The 24,115-nt window shown below is 49.1% G+C and overlaps 1 protein-coding gene across 2 annotated transcripts; it reads left to right on the forward strand.

The window, feature by feature from the left end:
- PEX5 (peroxisomal biogenesis factor 5) lies at positions 1-23,470 on the forward strand. Of its 2 annotated transcripts, XM_083149731.1 has the most exons (16): positions 1-263; positions 344-490; positions 4,520-4,555; positions 5,044-5,176; positions 5,250-5,363; positions 13,823-13,922; positions 14,003-14,093; positions 14,862-14,981; positions 16,588-16,662; positions 17,122-17,241; positions 17,605-17,748; positions 19,972-20,042; positions 20,140-20,340; positions 21,122-21,287; positions 21,367-21,524; positions 21,606-23,470. In XM_083149731.1, exons 2-16 carry the CDS (start codon positions 353-355, stop codon positions 21,808-21,810), a joined length of 1,872 nt encoding a protein of 623 aa, XP_083005857.1. In that variant the 5' UTR covers positions 1-263; positions 344-352; the 3' UTR covers positions 21,811-23,470. The 2 variants fall into 2 exon arrangements, with proteins under 2 accessions (XP_083005857.1, XP_083005858.1); XM_083149732.1 differs by lacking the exon at positions 14,862-14,981 and having other exon boundaries at positions 2-263.
- Positions 23,471-24,115: the final 645 nt, after the last annotated feature.

Genomic DNA, 24,115 nt, shown 5'->3' on the forward strand with positions numbered 1-24,115 from the left:
TCCTCCCCACACAGTGACAGACGCCCAGTATCTCCTCCCCTCACAGCCTCTCCCCGCCCAGCCGGTCTCGGTACCATCACCAGCCCCTCCTCCCTGAACTCTGACTGCCGGGAGACACAGGAAGAGACTGGGACGAGATACATGGCGACCAGAGACATCCCACATCCTGCTGGAACAGAGAGCCGGGCATAGGGGGAGAGACAGCTGCCACAGCACTGACAGACACTAGACAGCCAGGGACAGTGCCGGCTGTGAGACACCAGGTAAGAGGCTGGGCCAGGGGGGTGAGACACCTGGGGGGCGTCTGCGGGGTTTCACCTCATGTCTGACCTCCATGTTGCAGGCGGTTACCATGGCGATGCGTGGACTGGTGGACACGGAGTGTGGAGGGGCCAACCCACTCATGAAACTCACCGGCCACTTCACCCAGGACAAGGGACTGCGAGAGGAAGGCTTGCCCCATGTAGCCTGGCCCCCAGGGGCCCCTGCTGTGAGTGACACCACCCCCCTTATTATCAGCACTGCCCCCCTTGTATGTATAACTGCCCCTGTGTTATATGTGTATATAGTGTACTCAGCACTGACCCCCCCCTCCCCCTCTATTGTCACTGTCCCTATGTTATCTGTGTATATACACTCCCCCCCCCCCCCATCTCTGTCCCTATGTTATCTGTGTATATACACACTGCATGCAGTGTACTCAGCACTGAAACCCCCTTTCTATGTCACTGTCCCTATGTTATCTGTGTACATACACTCCCTCCCCCCCCCCCCCCTATCGCTGCCCCTATGTTATCTGCATGCAGTGTACTCAGCACTGAAACCCCCTTTCTATGTCACTGTCTCTATGTTATCTGTGCAGACTGGTTTATACTAACTGCAGTGTGTGGAACTACTAGTCCCAGCATGGCTGGAAAGCTGCAGGTGGCACATGGTCACCCTTCGCGCAGGTGTTGTGCTGATGCATCATGTCTCCCTGTGCTGGTGTATATGGTACACACACATGCTGTCTGGCAGTCAGATTACATGCATGTCTGCAGATGCCGTGTAAGTGATACATTGTGTGTACCTGTAATTGTATGTGCTTGTCATATGTGCCTGTAGTGAAGCATGTAGTTAGCTATGAGTAGATGATGATACACGACTCATCTGCAGTATGGGGGACACTGATCTGTCTTCTGTAGCCCCCCCGATGTGTGTCTCTGGTGGGAGATGCTGATCTGTATTCTGTAGCCCCCCGATGTGTGTCTCTGGTGGGAGATGCTGATCTGTATTCTGTAGCCCCCCGATGTGTGTCTCTGGTGGGGGACGCTGATCTGTATTCTGTAGCTCCCCGATGTGTGTCTCTGGTGGGAGATGCTGATCTGTATTCTGTAGCTCCCCGATGTGTGTGTCTGGTGGGAGATGCTGATCTGTATTCCGTAGCCCCCCGATGTGTGTCTCTGGTGGGAGATGCTGATCTGTATTCTGTAGCTCCCCCGATGTGTGTCTCTGGTGGGAGATGCTGATCTGTATTCTGTAGCTCCCCCGATGTGTGTCTCTGGTGGGAGATGCTGATCTGTATTCTGTAGCCCCCCGATGTGTGTCTCTGGTGGGAGATGCTGATCTGTATTCTGTAGCTCCCCGATGTGTGTGTCTGGTGGGAGATGCTGATCTGTATTCCGTAGCCCCCCGATGTGTGTCTCTGGTGGGAGATGCTGATCTGTATTATGTAGCCCCCCCTGATGTGTGTCTCTGGTGGGAGATGCTGATCTGTATTCTGTAGCCCCCCCGATGTGTGTCTCTGGTGGGGGACGCTGATCTGTATTCTGTAGCCCCCCGATGTGTGTGTCTGGTGGGAGATGCTGATCTGTATTCCGTAGCCCCCCGATGTGTGTCTCTGGTGGGAGATGCTGATCTGTATTCCGTAGCCCCCCGATGTGTGTCTCTGGTGGGAGATGCTGATCTGTATTCTGTAGCTCCCCCGATGTGTGTCTCTGGTGGGAGATGCTGATCTGTATTCTGTAGCCCCCCGATGTGTGTCTCTGGTGGGAGATGCTGATCTGTATTCTGTAGCTCCCCGATGTGTGTGTCTGGTGGGAGATGCTGATCTGTATTCCGTAGCCCCCCGATGTGTGTCTCTGGTGGGAGATGCTGATCTGTATTCTGTAGCTCCCCCGATGTGTGTCTCTGGTGGGAGATGCTGATCTGTATTCTGTAGCTCCCCCGATGTGTGTCTCTGGTGGGAGATGCTGATCTGTATTCTGTAGCTCCCCGATGTGTGTGTCTGGTGGGAGATGCTGATCTGTATTCCGTAGCCCCCCGATGTGTGTCTCTGGTGGGAGATGCTGATCTGTATTCTGTAGCCCCCCGGTGTGTGTCTCTGGTGGGAGATGCTGATCTGTATTCTGTAGCCCCCCGATGTGTGTCTCTGGTGGGGGACGCTGATCTGTATTCCGTAGCCCCCCGATGTGTGTGTCTGGTGGGAGATGCTGATCTGTATTCCGTAGCCCCCCCGATGTGTGTCTCTGGTGGGAGACACTGATCTGTATTCTGTAGCCCCCCCGATGTGTGTCTCTGGTGGGGGACACTGATCTGTATTCTGTAGCCCCCCGGTGTGTGTCTCTGGTGGGAGATGCTGATCTGTATTCTGTAGCCCCCCGATGTGTGTCTCTGGTGGGGGACACTGATCTGTATTCTGTAGCTCCCCGATGTGTGTGTCTGGTGGGAGATGCTGATCTGTATTCCGTAGCCCCCCCGATGTGTGTCTCTGGTGGGGGATGCTGATCTGTATTCCGTAGCCCCCCCGATGTGTGTCTCTGGTGGGGGACGCTGATCTGTATTCCGTAGCCCCCCGATGTGTGTGTCTGGTGGGGGACGCTGATCTGTATTCTGTAGCCCCCCGATGTGTGTCTCTGGTGGGGGACACTGATCTGTATTCTGTAGCTCCCCGATGTGTGTGTCTGGTGGGAGATGCTGATCTGTATTCTGTAGCCCCCCCGATGTGTGTCTCTGGTGGGGGATGCTGATCTGTATTCCGTAGCCCCCCCGATGTGTGTCTCTGGTGGGGGACGCTGATCTGTATTCCGTAGCCCCCCGATGTGTGTGTCTGGTGGGGGACGCTGATCTGTATTCCGTAGCCCCCCGATGTGTGTCTCTGGTGGGGGACGCTGATCTGTATTCCGTAGCCCCCCCGATGTGTGTGTCTGGTGGGAGATGCTGATCTGTATTCTGTAGCTCCCCTGATGTGTTTCTCTGGTGGGAGATGCTGATCTGTATTCTGTAGCCCCCCGATGTGTGTGTCTGGTGGGAGATGCTGATCTGTATTCCGTAGCCCCCCCGATGTGTGTCTCTGGTGGGAGATGCTGATCTGTATTCTGTAGCCCCCCCGATGTGTGTCTCTGGTGGGAGATGCTGATCTGTATTCTGTAGCCCCCCCGATGTGTGTCTCTGGTGGGGGACGCTGATCTGTATTCTGTAGCTCCCCGATGTGTGTGTCTCTGGTGGGAGATGCTGATCTGTATTCCGTAGCCCCCCCGATGTGTGTCTCTGGTGGGAGATGCTGATCTGTATTCCGTAGCCCCCTGGTGTGTGTCTCTGGTGGGAGATGCTGATCTGTATTCTGTAGCTCCCCGATGTGTGTCTCTGGTGGGGGACGCTGATATCTGTATTCTGTAACCCCCCGATGTGTGTCTCTGGTGGGGGACGCTGATATCTGTATTCCTTAGCCCCCCCCCCGATGTGTGTCTCTGGTGGGAGACGCTGATCTGTATTCCGTAGACCCCCCCGGTGGGGGACGCTGATCTGTATTCAGTAGCCCCCCGATGTGGGTGTCTCTGGTGGGGGACGCTGATCTGTATTCCTTAGCCCCCCGATGTGTGTCTCTGGTGGGGGACGCTGATCTGTATTCCGTAGCCCCCCGATGTGTGTGTCTCTGGTGGGGGACGCTGATCTGTATTCTGTAGCCCCCCCCCCCGATGTGTGTCTCTGGTGGGGGACGCTGATCTGTATTTCGTAGCCCCCCTGATGTGTTTCTCTGGTGGGGGACGCTGATCTGTATTCCGTAGCCTCTGATGTGTTTCTCTGGTGGGGGACGCTGATCTGTATTCCGTAGCCCCCCCGATGTGTTTCTCTGGTGCGGGATGCTGATCTGTATTCCGTAGCCTCTGATGTGTGTCTCTGGTGCGGGACGCTGATCTGTATTCCGTAGCCCCCCGGTGTGTGTGTCTGGTGGGGGACGCTGATCTGTATTCCGTAGCCCCCCCCCCATGTGTTTCTCTGGTGGGGGACGCTGATCTGTATTCCGTAGCCCCCAGACGTTGCTGCAAACTTGACCACAGATCACCGTCCATCGACCAAACCAGGTTTTTGGTTTTCATTTTCCAGTCTGTATAATGTGATTGCCAGGCAGCAGCTATTTGTTACTTGTGTAATAGCTGTAACAACCTCCCCCCCAACCCCACATCTCCTGTTGGTATCCTGCATTGAGCACAAATAACACCTTCATCAAATACCTAAATCAATATTTATTTATTGACAGATCTCAAAGCCACTTGGAGAAGCTACAGAAGATGAGGTGAGACCGTTACTGTCATAAGTTGTTTCCTTGCCCTATCACATTGTATACATGAAGTACCTTATTATGCACTCCTACAAATCACTATCTCCTTTTCAAAGTCTCTCTAGAGGGTGCAACAAATAGCAGCCGGTCACACACAGGCTTGCTGCTGTCCCCTTGTCATGTGACGGTAGAGTGGGGGTGAATGTTACATTGGAACAGCCATGAGGCAGAGCTCAGAGAGGTGTTCCAAAACCACTCCGCACAATACCTTGTGTTCTATGTGACTGTGGTTGTCATGGTAGCCAATAACACTGTTAGAATTATAAATTATTAATTCGTTTTAAGGAACAAACCAAGAAAGAATAGTATATACAATACTGATACATGTATTCCTAGTACATATATTAGGTATGGGTCCAGTCCATAAAATGCCGGCTTGTCGTGAGTGTTGGCGAAGGGTCTCTGCACTCTTCATCTTTCCGCACCTTTCCCCATGTGTTCAGCTTGTGTCGGAGTTCCTGCACTCCCGTGCACCTCACCTACACACCCGAGCTCCGCACACGTTCAAGATGGACGGTCTCCTGGCAGAGATGCAGCAGATTGAACAGAGCAGTTTCCGTCCGCAGCCCTTACGTGGTGGGTACCATGAGCGCTGCTGCCGGCGATGCTTGGCAGTGGGTGTCCCGACTCACCTGCCCCTTCTTCCTAGCTCCTGGTGTGGCGGATCTGGCCCTCTCCGAGAATTGGACCGATGAGTTCCTTGGACAAGAACCGGATCATGTAGAAGAGGAGGACTGGACCCGAGAGTTCACTGACCAGGCAGGTGAGATAATAGGAAAGCTGTCCCGCCTCTAACTAAGGTCCGCCCACTTCCTGCGGCCAATCCTGAGTGTCTTCCGAGGTTACCATAATGTAAGGTATTTACAGTAAAGGAGAAGGTGTCCTCAGAGGCAGCACTCATGGTGCGGTATTCAATTAGCCGCGGACTCCACATAAACAAAGGAATGCATGTATTGGTTTTCCCCGTGCGCAGGTCCGATGTTGTGTCGTCGTCCCCCGTCCCCCCCGCTGACTTTACCATGGGGGGGGGTCCCAGGTTCTGTCTGAATGCAAGGATGCACACTAGCAGCAGTTATTCACATGGTAAACCCTGCAGCTGATTGAATTCCCCCCATAGAGACTACCGTTTGCGGTCTTAAGGTGCCCATACACTAGTAAGATTTATGTTCAGATCTGGCTGGTTGGAACAAAAACATGGTTATGGATGAGTGACAGTTTGTCAATTTTCCAACATTTCCAAGCAAATGATCAACTGTCATTTGCTCTCATCCATAACCATGTTTTTGTTCCAACCAGACAGATCTGCAGATAAATCTGCGTGTGTATGGCCACCTTTATAATCACACTGAAGATTAAGAAAATGTATATGCCGTATAATTCATCCTCTTATCTATACCTCTGAATGAATCGGCTCCCGGGATCCCAGCAGGAGTATCTGACCTGTATCCATTGGACGGCCACCATGAAATTCTATTAAATGAAGCTGCTATATAATAAAAGACTAACGCTGCTCCTCACCTTTATGGGGGAGTGTTTTATGGGAACGCAGGTGTCCTGCTGCATGCCGGGGGGGGGGCGGGCAACTGACATCACATGACATCAGAGCCCGCCCTTTCTTCTGCGGACACAGATGGAAAGAAAAGTCAGTTCAGTTTTGATTTCTCTCCCCTTCGGCCGCATGCGCGGGGGGGTGGGGGGTGTTCTGCACGGGGGGGTGGGGTGTGTTCTCGTACACATTCTCTTTCATGGTATCAAGGGGATTCAACAGCGGGGGAGGGGAGGGGGGATCGGGGCAGGAGGTCGCCGGAAAGCGTTAAGGTCCCGAATCAGGCCCACAATGTATAGAGGCCATCCTATGGCAGCATAGCTGTGTTGCCGAAACTCCTAACAGGATCCTTTAGACCAGAGACTCTCAGATGGTTTTGCATTGGGGGATCCGGATGGCTGGCACTGTCTAGTCGACGTGCACAAAGGACGACATTGACAAAAGGTGTCCGGTTCCCTGGGTCAACAATGTATAGTTCGACCACTAATGGTCACCAGTGACTAGGTCCACGCCTGAAAATGGTCAGCATGCCATAGGTCGGCATTGACAGAAGGTCGACGCCAGTTTTACAGTCCACTTGAGCAGGTGTCGACATTGACATAAAAAACACTAATTGTAGGTCCACGTGTTTAGGTATCGATACCCCCCAAAAAATGTCAAAACCCATGTGGATCATTTGCTTGTGTCAACCATTTGTCAACGTCGACCTAATGTCTGTCAACGTAGACACAGTCTGTGAGCTCATGGACCCTGCCCCCCTTGACAATAAGCAGTGCTACAGGACCCCAGTGATAGAGAGCAGCCGCCTTGCTCTGGTTTAGGCAGGAGCTGGTTGGCCCAGGGTCCAGAGCTAAGTGGGAGAACCCACCAGCTGTGACCGTCACTTTGAGGTCACAATACAGGAGAATCCTGCTGTAGACTAGTGATTGGAAACAGACACCCCCCAACCCCCCCCCCCCCCCCCCTTCCCGCCAGCCTTCCTGCTGCAGTGTCAGATGTTTGTGCTGTACCCCGTGGCACCTGTTTATCTTCCAGAAGCTGATGTGTTATCACACACTGGACTCCACATACTGCATTAGCTTATTACTGACAGTAATGTGAGGACCCCCCACGCTGTGCCACTAGTGATAGATGTTACATAGGTACAGCGTGGGTTATACATACTGCACTGAGACTAATGTGAGGACCCCCCATGCTGTGTTACCAGTGATAGGTGTTACATAGGTACAGCGTGGGTTATACATACTGCTCTAATAGTAATGTGAGGACGCCCCACGCTGTGTTACCAGTGATAGATGTTACATAGGTACAGCGTGGGTTATACATACTGCACTAAGACTAATGTGAGGACCCCCCATGCTGTGTTACCAGTGATAGGTGTTACATAGGTACAGCGTGGGTTATACATACTGCTCTAATAGTAATGTGAGGACGCCCCACGCTGTGTTACCAGTGATAGATGTTACATAGGTACAGCGTGGGTTATACATACTGCACTGAGACTAATGTGAGGACCCCCCACGCTGTGTTACCAGTGATAGATATTGCATAGGTACAGCGTGGGTTATACATACTGCACTGAGAGTAATGTGAGGACCCCCCACGCTGTGTTACCAGTGATAGGTGTTACATAGGTACAGCGTGGGTTATACATACTGCACTAATAGTAATGTGAGACACCCCCACGCTGTGTTACCAGTGATAGATGTTACATAGGTACAGCGTGGGTTATACATACTGCACTGAGAGTAATGTGAGGACGCCCCACGCTGTGTTACCAGTGATAGGTGTTACATAGGTGCAGCGTGGGTTATACATACTGCACTAAGAGTAATGTGAGGACGCCCCATGCTGTGTTACCAGTGATAGATATTACATAGGTACAGCGTGGGTTATACATACTGCACTGAGAGTAATGTGAGGACCCCCCACGCTGTGTTACCAGTGATAGATGTTACATAGGTACAGCGTGGGTTATACATACTGCACTGAGAGTAATGTGAGGACCCCCCACGCTGTGTTACCAGTGATAGATGTTACATAGGTACAGCGTGGGGTATACATACTGCACTGAGAGTAATGTGAGGACCCCCCACGTGTGTTACCAGTGATAGATATTACATAGGTACAGCGTGGGTTATACATACTGCACTGAGAGTAATGTGAGGACGCCCCACGCTGTGTTACCAGTGATAGGTGTTACATAGGTGCAGCGTGGGTTATACATACTGCACTAAGAGTAATGTGAGGACGCCCCACGCTGTGTTACCAGTGATAGGTGTTACATAGGTGCAGCGTGGGTTATACATACTGCACTGAGAGTAATGTGAGGACCCCCCACGCTGTGTTACCAGTGATAGATGTTACATAGGTACAGCGTGGGTTATACATACTGCACTGAGAGTAATGTGAGGACGCCCCACGCTGTGTTACCAGTGATAGATATTACATAGGTACAGCGTGGGTTATACATACTGCACTGAGAGTAATGTGAGGACGCCCCACGCTGTGTTACCAGTGATAGATGTTACATAGGTACAGCGTGGGTTATACATACTGCACTGAGAGTAATGCGAGGACCCCCCACGCTGTGTTACCAGTGATACATAGGTACAGCGTGGGTTATACATACTGCACTGAGAGTAATGTGAGGACCCCCCACGCTGTGTTACCAGTGATAGATATTACATAGGTACAGCGTGGGTTATACATACTGCACTGAGAGTAAAGTGAGGACCCCCCACTCTGTGTTACCAGTGATAGATATTACATAGGTACAGCGTGGGTTATACATACTGCACTGAGAGTAATGTGAGGACCCCCCACTCTGTGTTACTAGTGATAGATGTTACATAGGTACAGCGTGGGTTATACATACTGCACTAATAGTAATGTGAGGACCCCCCACGCTGTGTTACCAGTGATAGGTGTTACATAGGTACAGCGTGGGTTATACATACTGCACTGAGAGTAATGTGAGGACCCCCCACGCTGTGTTACCAGTGATAGATATTACATAGGTACAGCGTGGGTTATACATACTGCACTGAGAGTAATGTGAGGACCCACCACGCTGTGTTACCAGTGATAGATATTACATAGGTACAACGTGGGTTATACATACTGCACTGAGAGTAATGTGAGGACGCCCCACGCTGTGTTACCAGTGATAGATGTTACATAGGTACAGCGTGGGTTATACATACTGCACTAATAGTAATGTGAGGACCCCCCACGCTGTGTTACCAGTGATAGATGTTACATAGGTACAGCGTGGGTTATACATACTGCACTGAGAGTAATGTGAGGACCCCCCACGCTGTGCCACTAGTGTTAGATGTTACATAGGTACAGCGTGGGTTATACATACTGCACTGAGAGTAATGTGAGGACGCCCCACGCTGTGTTACCAGTGATAGATGTTACATAGGTACAGCGTGGGTTATTCATACTGCACTGAGAGTAATGTGAGGACCCCCCACGCTGTGTTACCAGTGATAGATGTTACATAGGTACAGCGTGGGTTATACATACTGCACTGAGAGTAATGTGAGGACCCCCCACGTGTGTTACTAGTGATAGATGTTACATAGGTACAGCGTGGGTTATACATACTGCACTGAGAGTGATGTGTGGACGCCCCACGCTGTGTTACCAGTGATAGATGTTACATAGGTACAGCGTGGGTTATACATACTGCACTGAGAGTAATGTGAGGACCCCCCATGCTGTGTTACCAGTGATAGATATTACACAGGTACAGCGTGGGTTATACATTCTGCACTGAGAGTAATGTGAGGACCCCCCACGTGTGTTACCAGTGATAGATGTTACATAGGTACAGCGTGGGTTATACATACTGCACTGAGAGTAATGTGAGGACGCCCCACGCTGTTTTACCAGTGATAGATGTTACATAGGTACAGCGTGGGTTATACATACTGCACTGAGAGTAATGTGAGGACCCCCCACGCTGTGTCACCAGTGATAGATGTTACATAGGTACAGCGTGGGTTATACATACTGCACTGAGAGTAATGTGAGGACCCCCCATGCTGTGTTACCAGTGATAGATGTTAAATAGGTACAGCGTGGGTTATACATACTGCACTGAGAGTAATGTGAGGACCCCCCATGCTGTGTTACTAGTGATAGATGTTACATAGGTACAGCGTGGGTTATACATACTGCACTGAGAGTAATGTGAGGACGCCCCACGCTGTGTTACCAGTGATAGATATTACATAGGTACAGCGTGGGTTATACATACTGCACTGAGAGTAATGTGAGGACCCCCCACGCTGTGTTACCAGTGATAGATGTTACATAGGTACAGCGTGGGTTATACATACTGCACTGAGAGTAATGTGAGGACCCCCCACGCTGTGTTACCAGTGATAGATGTTACATAGGTACAGCGTGGGTTATACATACTGCACTGAGACTAATGTGAGGACCCCCCACTCTGTGTTACCAGTGATAGATATTACATAGGTACAGCGTGGGTTATACACACTGCACTGAGAGTAATGTGAGGACGCCCCACGCTGTGTTACTAGTGATAGATGTTACATAGGTACAGCGTGGGTTATACATACTGCACTGAGACTAATGTGAGGACCCCCCACGTGTGTTACCAGTGATAGATGTTACATAGGTACAGCGTGGGTTATACATACTGCACTGAGAGTAATGTGAGGACCCCCCACGCTGTGTTACCAGTGATAGATGTTACATAGGTACAGCGTGGGTTATACATACTGCACTGAGAGTAATGTGAGGACCCCCCACGCTGTGTTACCAGTGATAGATGTTACATAGGTACAGCGTGGGTTATACATACTGCACTGAGAGTAATGTGAGGACCCCCCACGCTGTGTTACCAGTGATAGATGTTACATAGGTACAGCGTGGGTTATACATACTGCACTGAGAGTAATGTGAGGACCCCCCACGCTGTGTTACCAGTGATAGATGTTAGATAGGTACAGCGTGGGTTATACATACTGCACTGAGAGTAATGTGAGGACCCCCCACGCTGTGTTACCAGTGATAGATGTTACATAGGTACAGCGTGGGTTATACATACTGCACTGAGACTAATGTGAGGACCCCCCATGCTGTGTTACCAGTGATAGATATTACATAGGTACAGCGTGGGTTATACATACTGCACTGAGAGTAATGTGAGGACCCCCCACGCTGTGTTACTAGTGATAGATATTACATAGGTACAGCGTGGGTTATACATACTGCACTGAGACTAATGTGAGGACCCCCCATGCTGTGTTACCAGTGATAGATGTTACATAGGTACAGCGTGGGTTATACATACTGCACTGAGAGTAATGTGAGGAACCCCCACGTGTGTTACCAGTGATAGATGTTACATAGGTACAGCGTGGGTTATACATACTGCACTGAGAGTAATGTGAGGACCCCCCATGCTGTGTTACCAGTGATAGATGTTACATAGGTACAGCGTGGGTTATACATACTGCACTGAGAGTAATGTGAGGACGCCCCACTCTGTGTTACCAGTGATAGATATTACATAGGTACAGCGTGGGTTATACATACTGCACTGAGAGTAATGTGAGGACCCCCCACATTGTGTTACTAGTGATAGATATTACATAGGTACAGCGTGGGTTATACATACTGCACTGAGACTAATGTGAGGATGCCCCACGCTGTGTTACCAGTGATAGATGTTACATAGGTACAGCGTGGGTTATACATACTGCACTGAGAGTAATGTGAGGACCCCCCACGCTGTGTTACCAGTGATAGATGTTACATAGGTACAGCGTGGGTTATACATACTGCACTGAGAGTAATGTGAGGACCCCCCATGCTGTGTTACCAGTGATAGATATTACATAGGTACAGCGTGGGTTATACATACTTCACTGAGAGTAAAGTGAGGACCCCCCATGCTGTTACCAGTGATAGATATTACATAGGTACAGCGTGGGTTATACATACTGCACTGAGAGTAATGTGAGGAACCCCCACGCTGTGTTACCAGTGATAGATATTACATAGGTACAGCGTGGGTTATACATACTGCACTGAGAGTAATGTGAGGACCCCCCACGCTGTGCCACTAGTGATAGATGTTACATAGGTACAGCGTGGGTTATACATACTGCACTGAGAGTAATGTGAGGACGCCCCACGCTGTGTTACCAGTGATAGATGTTACATAGGTACAGTGTGGGTTATATATACTGCACTGAGAGTAATGTGAGGACCCCCCATGCTGTGCCACTAGTGATAGATGTTACATATGTACAGCGTGGGTTATATATTCTGCACTGAGAGTAATGTGAGGACGCCCCACGCTGTGTTACCAGTGATAGATGTTACATAGGTACAGCGTGGGTTATACATACTGCACTGAGAGTAATGTGAGGACCCCCCACGCTGTGTTACCAGTGATAGATGTTACATAGGTACAGCGTGGGTTATACATACTGCACTGAGAGTAATGTGAGGACCCCCCACGCTGTGTTATCAGTGATAGATGTTACATAGGTACAGCGTGGGTTATATATACTGCACTGAGAGTAATGTGAGGACGCCCCACGCTGTGTTACCAGTGATAGATGTTACATAGGTACAGCGTGGGTTATACATACTGCACTGAGAGTAATGTGAGGACCCCCCACGCTGTGTTACCAGTGATAGATGTTACATAGGTACAGCGTGGGTTATACATACTGCACTGAGAGTAATGTGAGGACCCCCCACGCTGTGTTATCAGTGATAGATGTTACATAGGTACAGCGTGGGTTATACATACTGCACTGAGAGTAATGTGAGGACGCCCCACGCTGTGTTACCAGTGATAGATGTTACATAGGTACAGCGTGGGTTATACATACTGCACTAATAGTAATGTGAGGACCCCCCACGCTGTGTTACCAGTGATAGATGTTACATAGGTACAGCGTGGGTTATACATACTGCACTGAGTTAGTGGCAGAGCCTGGCAGTTACCCTTCTCCCTAGCCCAGTGCCCGTGGTGAGTACCGTCCCGGCCAACCAGTAGTCACAGCCATGATATCAGTATTCCATCTGTAGCAGTTCTTAGTGTAAACTGTCCTGGCAGCTGCAGAAAGAGCTAAGAAAACAGGAATGTAAACGGTACAATTCCCAAACATGTCTGAGTATACTGGCAGGGCAGAACTAAAGGGCCACGTCCCTTAACAATGACTATTTATGGAGAAGGCTCCTAAATCCCCTTCCTCTGCTTGTGACCCTATTACACTATATCCCAATATACGACTTTAACAGATTGCTCTGTGGAAAAGCAATAAAACTCTGTTCAGTGATGTTCTGTCTGCTTTATAACATACACTGAGACAGGGAGCCTTGTATATGGCGGGCATGACTGGATGTGAGCTTATCTGACCAGCCGTCCCACCACAGGCACGTCTCCATGACTGCTGCGGTACTATCCTGGGATGAATAACACTGGTCTCTGCCAATCACAGTGCAGTATGTAAGGGGCCCAGTCACATGTTGTTGACAGCCATTTTGTTGTTTGAACCATTGTTTGGGCAGATACATCCATTCATGAAGTGTTTGTGACAAATATCTACCATGCTCAAGTACCTGCTTATATGATGTCACACAATGAATAATGTTCTCTCTTTTCTCTCGCACAGATCCCCTCTCTTCGCCGTCTCGCTGGGCTGAGGAGTACCTGCAGCAGTCTGAGGAGAAGCTGTGGCTGGGGGAGGCGGAGGGGACGATGGCAGAGAAGTGGTAAGAGGGTGTAACAATGTGAGGGCTGTGTGTGTGTATTGTCATACCCTCATTCCTGGTGATTTCCCCTTTCTCTGTAGGAGTGAGGAGTACCGGGCAGAGGACGACTTGCAGAAAGAGGCTAAATCTCTTCTGTCCCAAGTGACTGACCCCAAACTAGCCAACAGCCAGGTACTGGGATACGTCCGTGTTTCTGCATACTCCTTTGCATTTGTGATGGTGTTTCATATACACATTGGGTGGGGAGAGATCAAAGCCACTGACGTATAGAAATAAGCCATACCCGGCCAAGTTTGGTTGGATGACGATAGTTTTTTTTTTTCTTCCAGGGGTGCAGTGTTAGTTATGACCACTGGGTGGCAGTGCAGACACTTGTCATACAAACCACTAATTAACTGGGCAGTGAGATTTATTGCAGCTTTCTCCCAGGGCACAAAATATTTCTCATGTGTAAACTGCACAATGACTTTTACCTAAACATACGGATGTAATGTCACGCATGGAAATTCTGTTTGTGTCACACAGGCAGATTTATTTAGCCTGGTGAAGTGATAAAGTAGCCAGTAATAATGCATCAAGCATTCAACCCCTAACTGTCATTTTTCAAACCCAGTCTGTAACTTGGCTGATTGGATGCTGCGTTAGTACCGGTCACTTTATCCCTTCACCAGGCTTAATAAATTTGCTCCTTATTGTTTCAGTTCTACGAATCCTTTCACGCTTAGGACCCCCCCCCCCCCCTCCCCCTTACAAATGTCACCGTTGCCCCTGATGTATAGGGTTCCTCACCTTGTGGACACGGGGGAGGAGGGATGGATGCTGGAGATTATTGTGTCTCATACAACCTCTCACAGTCTCTCTTGCATATCCTGTCATTGTGTTTGCATCCTACATTATTCAGGTGTCGTCTCACTGCCTCCATCTCTCTTTCTCTGTTAGTTCTTACAATTTGTGAGGAAGATAGGAGACGGGGAGGTCTCCCTCTCGCAGACTCCAAGAGCTCCCTCCCAGACGGTGTCGCAGGCAGAGCAGTGGTCAGAGCAGTTTATACAAGAGCAGGTAGTGATCCGCGCTGTGGATAGGGGGGCGAGGAGGGAGAGACGTAGGGAGATGTGACGCGGACCTGTCCTCTGATCACTCTCTGTATCACAGTCATATGTTATATCCCATCTGTATGTTTCATGGTAATTCTTGTGGTGTTTAATACCAAGTCATTGTTCTAGAAGTTTCTCGCATTTATTAACCAGTCGTTCATGTCTTGTGTATTTGCTAGTGGCTCCCATTTACCCCGTGTGGTCACACAATATGCTTTCTAAACATAACTGTCTCTCACTCGCTTGTTCACACCGGTGTTCGTTCCGCACTCTCCTCGCACTCTCTTACAGCCTTAGAAATGTGTGTGGATTATTAAAGAGACAGTGTCTAGTCTGTCAATAGGTCGACCCCAAAAGGTCAACAGGGTCAAAATATTGACATGAAAAAGGTAGACACGATAAAAGGGCAACGTAACGATTTTTTCCCAATGTCAACACCTGTTGACGCGTACCCTCACATGGCTCACCATGCTTCGGACTCGATGCCAACATGGATCAAGAAAGATCAAGCCGGTTTAAAAAAAAAATCATGTCAACCTTTTTTCATGTCAATATTTTGACCCTGTCGACCTTTTGGGGTAGACCTATTGTCTGACTATCTAGACACTAGAGATCTATGGACGGAACCCTATTAGCTCTGATAATCCCGGACATAATGTGAGGTCATGAACCCGTACACACAACTTCTGACCAGCGTTCCTCTATGTGCACCAAACCCCCACCTCTTTATTTGTCGGCACCAAACCATATACTCGGGTAGTAGGTAGCATCCCTACAGATTTGTTATGCTATACATTATATACAGTGAGAAAGCCGTGCACATTCTACAGGTTTGCAAAATGACACCGTGACTGCGATTTCAGAATTTTAGTACATAATCTAAAAGTGCACAAAATACGGTTTATTTTCCGTTGGTTTTGAATTTGGCAGATGGCAGCCAATGGGTAGCCAATGCTTGTAGACCTCCACTGTCAGAGGGTCCTGTTGGCCATGCAAAGGCCTCGCATGCAGCGGGTGAGGATCGTTCTCCGCCCAGTGACAGAAGTTCCTCTGGTTATGAAAAATAAAGGGATATCATATTCAAAACGAATTGAAAATAAACTGTATTCCAGTCGCTTTTAGGTTATGTATTAACATTATGAATTGCATTTACCATGCCTTTCTTGTTAAGCTTCAACCCTGAGAGGTTGAGACCTTGTACAATACTTTTGGAGAGAGGCTCAATAAGAACCTGTCATTTTTAAGCCCAGCCTGTAACTTGACAGTTTGGAGCTGATTGGCTGGTGCGTTATGAAAGCCCACTTTATAACTTCACCAGGCCTGATGAATTGGTGTTCAATGGGGAGCGCTCCTTAAACACACCTACACTACACCGAAGAGGCACTTAGGATGCCACCCTGTCTAAGGATTCATGTGAACAGGCGTTTTGGTTTCTCAGAACCCCCTTCTCGTTCTTGTAGAACAGTGTGCTCAAATTTGTTATTTTTCCCCTCTGATCCGTGATTATTACAGAAGAAATCTGTCTCTCTTCATCCCGCGTCTGACTCCCTGGTAATCCGTCTCTCTTGCAGGCATTGTCTGAGCAGTGGGTCGATCAGTTTAACCCAATGGAGAAAGACTTTGAAACTGCGAAAGCGGCGGTAGAGGTAAGTGACGGAGCCAGTAAGTTGTAACCACAATTTAATTGATGATTCTACCGAATCCAGGTATTTTATGCTGGTTACCACAACTTACTGATTCGTACCTGAAATCAGCTGTTGAAACAGACGGATCTGTTGTTGCCATTTGGCAGATGTGTTATGAATATCTGGCGCTTCTTACAACCATCTGTAGCCATGGAGACCAACCACAGACTGCAGCGATTGTTTTTCTCCTCCGCCCAGGCTCTGCTTGTCTCCCACCAGATGGACCCAGCACGAGAACTATTTGTGTGCCTTTGATGTGAGGGTCTTAAATAAATTAGAAAGCCCAATTAAACATAAATATAGCAAACAGAAATAAACATAGCAATAAGGAAGAGCCTAATAGGAACCACAACACTGAGTCGGTGGCCCGGGGGGGGGGGGGGGTGACAGCGGTTCTTTGATTGCTTTGTTGTCTTCTAGGCAGATGTGGATTTCTGGGACAAGCTACAGGAAGAGTGGGAGGAGATGGCCAAGAGGGACGCAGAAGCACACCCGTGGCTCTCCGATTTCCAGGACCTGTCTGCCAAATCCTATGACAAGGTGAGGCGCTGATTTTGGCTTCGTCTGCTTGGTCTAGTACGGGGACACATGGTGGAGGCAGGAGACTGGTGGGGTGGTTGGGCTGACTCCTCCTTCTTCCTATAAAGCTCTGTCTGCTGCTCCACCCCAGGTCTAGTTCCGGTGTCCAGCATAGAATGCTATTTGTAGTGTATTATATTTAACGAGAGATGACCTGAACTGTCTCACCCAGATAGGCAGATTCCATTCCTCGCGAGGTCCCATTCCGGGTATTGCAGTACCCAGCAGGGATGTTCCCCACCTTTACCACCCGTCAAGGCTCCTATGTGGGACCCATGTTGCCTGGGCTGCTGACACTGAGGTCCTCTGGTTCTCTCTTCCCAGGGTTACGTGTTCGAGAGCGACAATCCCTTCTCGGAGGAGGCGCAACCATTTGAGGAGGGTCTGAAGCGCCTTCAGGAAGGCGATCTCCCTAGCGCGGTGAGACTGTTTGAGACCGCAGTGCAGAGAGACCCCCAGCACATGGAGGTGAGACAGCCAGGGTTGATGGTTTTTGTCTTCAGTGTACAAAAGGATCTGAGTAATTGAACATCACCTCATCCAGTATCCGCGTCCCGTGCGTTACTGTGAGGAAGATGGCGAAACACGTGTACTATGTACTACACATTGGGACTCATTTACTTAAGCCTGGGGTTTATTATCATTGTGAAATTGCATCACAAAAAGACTAATCGCATATGTTTTAATTAGTATCGCTAAGGGCAGTGCCATCGAAAGAGCTGCCCATTGCAATGCTGCTGGCACCTCCTGCACCCAGGAGCCTCCACCTGTTCATGGCTGCAGAGACTCCCAGGCTCCTCCCCCTGCACCCAGAAGGGGAAGTCATTGTTGCTAGGGAGAAAGAGGTCCCTGGGTCCCCCCTGTTATGTGAGATGGCTGTTGGGATGCAGTTGAAATCCCGGTGGTCGAAATCCCGGCACTTTGTCCCTCTGTGGGTGTCCACGACACCCATAGAGAGAGAATAAATGAGTGTGCCGAGCATAGAGAGGCACCGGGCCCGCTGCGTGTCGAGTGCAGCGAGCCTGCAAGGGGGTTCGTTCCATATCCCCCCCCCTCTTTAAACCACTCCCGGCTGTTTGTGTCCGTTTCTGTATATAACATGGGAGAGTATTGCTCATGTAGCTAGGAATGACAGAATGTACAAGATAAACTAGTAGCCTTGCGGCTAAAGGTATACAAGCGCCTAATAGGGTGTTGTGCCAAGCAGCTCCTGCTAGGGGGTGTCACACCCCTAAAAACGGTATAGTGAAAAAAAGAGAAAAGGTGGAGCGCTAAAAATTGGATCAATACGGTAAAATGATATACGTGGTTTTATTTGCTTAATAATAATGTAGATTTAAAGCCACTTTGTAGGTATAAAATGTTTTACACAATAATACATCTAGACATATTTGAGCAAAATACAAAAGATTTTCTTAGATAAAAATAAATAAAAGGAATATTATAATGGTACATATAATAAATTGCAAAATGGGGGTAATACTTATGGCATGGATTCCCTTGATAGTGTCCTTTTATGGAGGTACTTGTGGATGCTGGATTTTACCGTCCTGAGGCTAGATTGTAGTGGGGTCCATAAACCTTGCCGGATGGGGGAGCGCTGGAGGAAGATGGTAACCCAAGGGGTGGTGGGTGTCCTCAACGATAGTATGCGTCCTTGTAATCCTTATTGTGCAGGTGGTGGAATATGGAAGAATTTTTGCCCAGTGGACGATCCAGCTGCAAGGTAAGATAATTCTCCAAGACAGGGGATCCGAGTGCAGCCAGTAAACCCAATAAAATCAGCAGATGCTCCCTGACATGTTTTGTGGCCCCTTTTCAATGACCCCTTTGAAAAAGCTGTCAGAGGACCACAAAAATTATCTTCTTACAGCTGGATCGTCCACTGGGCAAAAATTGTATTATTGTGTAAAACATTTTATACCTACAAAGTGGCTTTAAATCCACATATTATTAAGCAAATAAAACCACGTATATCATTTGACCATATTGATCCAATCTTTAGCGCTCCACCTTTTCTCTTTTTTTAGGAATGACAGAATGCCATGGAAATAAGGGACATGGTCAAGGGTACGATGAACACCTGCATATGTGTGTAGTAGGAGTGTGGATTAGCTCACAGACCCTGTCTAGGTTGACACCAAAACGCTGACATGTGCAAGGTCGACAAGAGTCTTTCAAATTTTTGGGGGTGTCACCTGAGAATGTGGATCCCCAATTAGTGTACCACATACCCTTGCTTTGCCATTACTCGGCACTTCCCAATCGGAGTCGATGGGAATGAAAAGTCTTAAAAAGTAAAAAAAAATTAAGGAGAAAAAAAATCCCCCAAATACTCCATTCCACCTTTCCACGTGTGGACCTTTCCCACGTTTACAGATGTAGCCACGCTCATTGTTGCCGCACCAATCTCCATGTGTGACTTAATCCCAGCTCCTGTGGCTCATAAAAATGCATTGAATGGTGATATCGCGTGACAAACGGCCATGAGCGCTGGCGGTACGTCAACTATGGGCATAGCTACATCTGTACCTTTGTGTTGACTTTTTGTTAGTGTCGACCTAGACATTGTTTATCAGCTACCGGGATACCGTTTAATCGTATTATATTAGGGAATCGTTTTAAGTGCAGATTGTGGCCGATTTCTGGTCCCCAGCGCTTACTGGAGCTACGTTCTCCTCTGTCCCATAGGCCTGGCAGTATTTGGGCACCACGCAGGCAGAAAATGAGCAGGAACTAGCGGCTATCAGTGCACTTCGAAGGTGAGGTTACTTCCTGTCACATGACCATGTTCCAGCTGCCATCTTTCTCCTTTTGCTGTGTTACCATGTGAATTTCTGTCTCTCGCTCTCTCTAAAGGTGCCTGGAGCTGAAGCCGGACAACCTGAGTGCTCTGATGGCTCTGGCAGTCAGCTTCACCAATGAATGCCTCCAGCAGCAGGCGTGTGAAACGCTGCGGGAGTGGCTGAGGCACAGCCCCAAATACAGTCACCTAGTGAAGGAAGAGAACGCTGGTGGGGATGCTGCTCGGAAACGCTCCCTGGGGACTTTGCTGTCAGAGTGAGTACAGACTGGACTCTTAAACTGGGAGCTTTCTAGATGATAAGTCGCCTGATGCTGCTGACCCACGGCAGGCACAGGGTTCGGTAGGATTTACCGACGGACATTTGACCAACAGTCAAAATTCGTACATTCATTATACCGACATGTTCAACTGACCGAAATGGTCAAAATACTGACATCCCAAAGCTGCTTTATTAGCAAATGGACAAAACCATGCTGCAGGTGGGGCAGATGTAACGTGCAGAGAGAGTTAGAATTGGGTCAGATATGTAGTTTCAGTGCAGGGTAAATACTGGCTGCTTTAATTTCATTTTGCAATTTATATTTCAGTTTGAACACTCCCCTCCTCCAAACTTAACGCTCTCTGCACCTATTACATCTGCACCTGCAGTGCAGCATGGTTTTGTCCCTTTGCAAAAACCGCAGCATTGCGATCAGGTCTGAATAACCTCCATAGTATTTAAACAATGGTGCAATCTTCCCTTATCTGAAACCCTATATAGACTTTGCTCTTTCTGCTGATCTCACCATAAGATCCCTGTAGTCTGTGTGTCCTGTATCCGGCTGAATTGTTGCGCTGCCACGGGCACCTCACTGGATCATTTGGTACCCACTTCCTGTCTCATGACATTGCTAGTTAATAAGCAGGCTGAATATTGGTTGGCCGACGTAAGTTACATCCCTCTGTAAACAGGCTAATAGACGGCTTGTGTTGACACATCTGAGCTGATATTCCTTTAGCCTCTCTTCATTAATGGTCTTTGTCCTTCTCGGCAAGCTCCCTGTTTTCTGAGGTTCGGGAGCTGTTCCTCGCCGCTGTCCGCCTGGACCCGTCTCAGGTGGATCCTGATGTTCAGTGCGGTCTTGGCGTCCTCTTCAATCTGAGTGGGGAATATCAGAAAGCTGTGGACTGCTTCACCGCCGCGCTGAGTCAGAGGCCAGACGTGAGTGGGGTTGGGATGGGGTGACCCAGTGCTGAATGAGGGACTGATCTGTATACTTGAGCCATGTTGTACCTTGCAGGATTACTTACTGTGGAATAAGCTGGGAGCCACTCTCGCCAATGGGAATGACAGTGAGGCTGCGGTGGAAGCTTACAGACGGGCACTGCAGTTACAACCAGGGTTTATCCGCTCCCGATATAACCTGGGCATTGCCTGCATTAATCTGGGGGCGCACAGGTAGGAGAGGAGATGCAGAGTCATACACCCGTCCAGATTTCTCCTCACCTGTAACCTCACTCCCCTCGTGTTTTATTGCAGGGAGGCGGTGGAGCACTTTCTCGAGGCTCTGAGCATGCAGCAGCAGAGCGGTGGCCCTGGGGGAGCCATGTCTGACAATATATGGAGCACCCTGCGGATGGCGCTCTCCATGCTGGGACAGAGTAACCTGTACGCGGCAGCAGATGCCCGTGATCTCCCCGTTTTACAGGCGGCATTTCCTCCTAACACCACCCAGGCGCAATGACTACCGCCTGACCCGCTGCTGTGCGAGTGTATGCTGGGAGAGCATACACAGTGTACCGGGAGAGCAGCGTGGCAGCAGCGCACCGGGCTTCCTCAGCCGGAACTGTATACAAGCCCGTAATGTATTGTCCCTGTCCGGATCCACTGGGCCAGTTCTCCCACATTGGACTTGTACTTTCACTCCATTGGCTGGTACAGGGATGAAGTAACAATCTCGATATGTTTCTAATAAGTACATTAATCTTATTTAATTTCCTTGTGGTAAGAGTCTGATCTTATGTTATCAGTGATGTCACGGCGGAGATCACAGCCCTTCATATGTAGCTGTCAGTGATGTCACTGCAGAGATTACCGCCCTCCTGTATTGCTATCAGTGATGTCACTGCAGAGATAACCGCCCTCCTGTATTGCTATCAGTGATGTCACTGGAGCGGTTATGCCCCTCCCCACGGACTTGTAGATCGTTATTATGCTGCTCTACCTCTCGGGTGAAGGTGGGTTGTAAAGAACATTTCATATCAACCACTGTGCATCCTTCCTACTCACAATTACCCAGCAGCAGCAGCAGTGTACAATAGCCAGACAATAGCCATGTTCCCTCCTCTTTCTGGCTATTGTAACTTCAGTCCCTACAGTCTCCTCTCTAGTACAGTGGGGTGTTTAAGATATCTTGGTCTTAGAACATAACTATTTATAATAGTATTATAGCATAGCGGTAGTTACAGTGCAGGCTGTGCTTCTGTACGCTGCCCCAATACTTACTAAAATGCAGTCATTAGTTGCCATGTACTCAGTTATTATTTAAATGACAGAAGCCGCCCAGTGTCTGCTCAGTGTGGCCAGCGGCTGTCTGCATTGTGCGTGCATCCAACTGCCTGTGTGTTATAGTTACTATTATACAGAAGTCTTTGTTATGATAGAGGAGGAAAGTGTTTCGTTGTTCCTGCACAGATCAGTGAAGTGAGTGGAACCAGTAACATTGGTCTCTGGAAAACAACATTTGCAGCTATTCTGATTGTAGGCTGTATTCAGGTACAGGGTGTAATATTAACCCTTTCAGATCCAACATGTAGTCAGGCCTAGCAGATCCAGTGGTAAAGCCACTTTAAAATAAGAACATTAACATTGTTCAACATTCGATGTAGAACATTTTGGAATCATCATAATAATAAAAAAAAAAGACAATTTATTTAAACCGGACTGTTTGAATTGCAAAACAATTTGGACTGCATAAGGGTTAATGGCTGTATCGGCCCCCAATGCAGTACTGTGAAAGCCACTAGATGGCACCAGAGAGACCAAATTCAAGCGTTGAGGCGGCCATCCACTAGTGCGATTCCGATGCATCGCTGCAACAGATCGCATGAAAAGTGAATAATTGCATGTCATTTCATGCGACTGCGATGTGCGTTCCATCCCAGCCGCAGATCCGGTCTCCTGTACGAGCAGGGGTAGCGGATAGATGCGCAGCAGTTCCTGTCTCCTGTACGAGCAGGGGTAGCGGATAAATGCGCAGCAGTTCCTGTCTCCTGTACGAGCAGGGGTAGCGGATAGATGCGCAGCAGTTCCTGTCTCCTGTACGAGCAGGGGTAGCGGATAAATGCGCAGCAGTTCCTGTCTCCTGTACGAGCAGGGGTAGCGGATAGATGCGCAGCAGTTCCTGTCTCCTGTACGAGCAGGGGTAGCGGATAGATGCGCAGCAGTTCCTGTCTCCTGTACGAGCAGGGGTAGCGGATAGATGCGCAGCAGTTCCTGTCTCCTGTACGAGCAGGGGTAGCGGATAAATGCGCAGCAGTTCCTGTCCGAGCAGGGGTAGCAGATAAATGCGCAGCAGTTCCTGTCTCCTGTACGAGCAGGGGTAGCGGATAAATGCACAGCAGTTCCTGTCTCCTGTACGAGCAGGGGTAGCGGATAGATGCGCAGCAGTTCCTGTCTCCTGTACGAGCAGGGGTAGCGGATAAATGCGCAGCAGTTCCTGTCTCCTGTACGAGCAGGGGTAGCGGATAAATGCGCAGCAGTTCCTGTCTCCTGTACGAGCAGGGGTAGCGGATAGATGTGCAGCAGTTCCTGTCTCCTGTACGAGCAGGGGTAGCGGATAAATGCGCAGCAGTTCCTGTCTCCTGTACGAGCAGGGGTAGCGGATAGATGCGCAGCAGTTCCTGTCTCCTGTACGAGCAGGGGTAGCGGATAGATGCGCAGCAGTTCCTGTCTCCTGTACGAGCAGGGGTAGCGGATAGATGCGCAGCAGTTCCTGTCTCCTGTACGAGCAGGGGTAGCGGATAAATGCGCAGCAGTTCCTGTCTCCT

This window comes from Crinia signifera, chromosome 6 (genome assembly GCF_055691185.1).
Source record: "Crinia signifera chromosome 6, ASM5569118v1, whole genome shotgun sequence".
Lineage (NCBI taxonomy): Eukaryota > Metazoa > Chordata > Amphibia > Anura > Myobatrachidae > Crinia > Crinia signifera.

What these genes read in the sequence shown, in the direction of transcription:
- PEX5 (XM_083149731.1), top strand. Translation starts at nt 353, where the DNA reads ATGGCGATGCGTGGACTGGTGGACACGGAGTGTGGAGGGGCCAACCCA. An exon ending in GAGAAGCTACAGAAGATGAG is followed by an intron (nt 4,556 to 5,043) that starts GTGAGACCGTTA and finishes CCATGTGTTCAG; the next exon opens with CTTGTGTCGGAGTTCCTGCA. An exon ending in AGCAGTTTATACAAGAGCAG is followed by an intron (nt 14,982 to 16,587) that starts GTAGTGATCCGC and finishes TCTCTCTTGCAG; the next exon opens with GCATTGTCTGAGCAGTGGGT.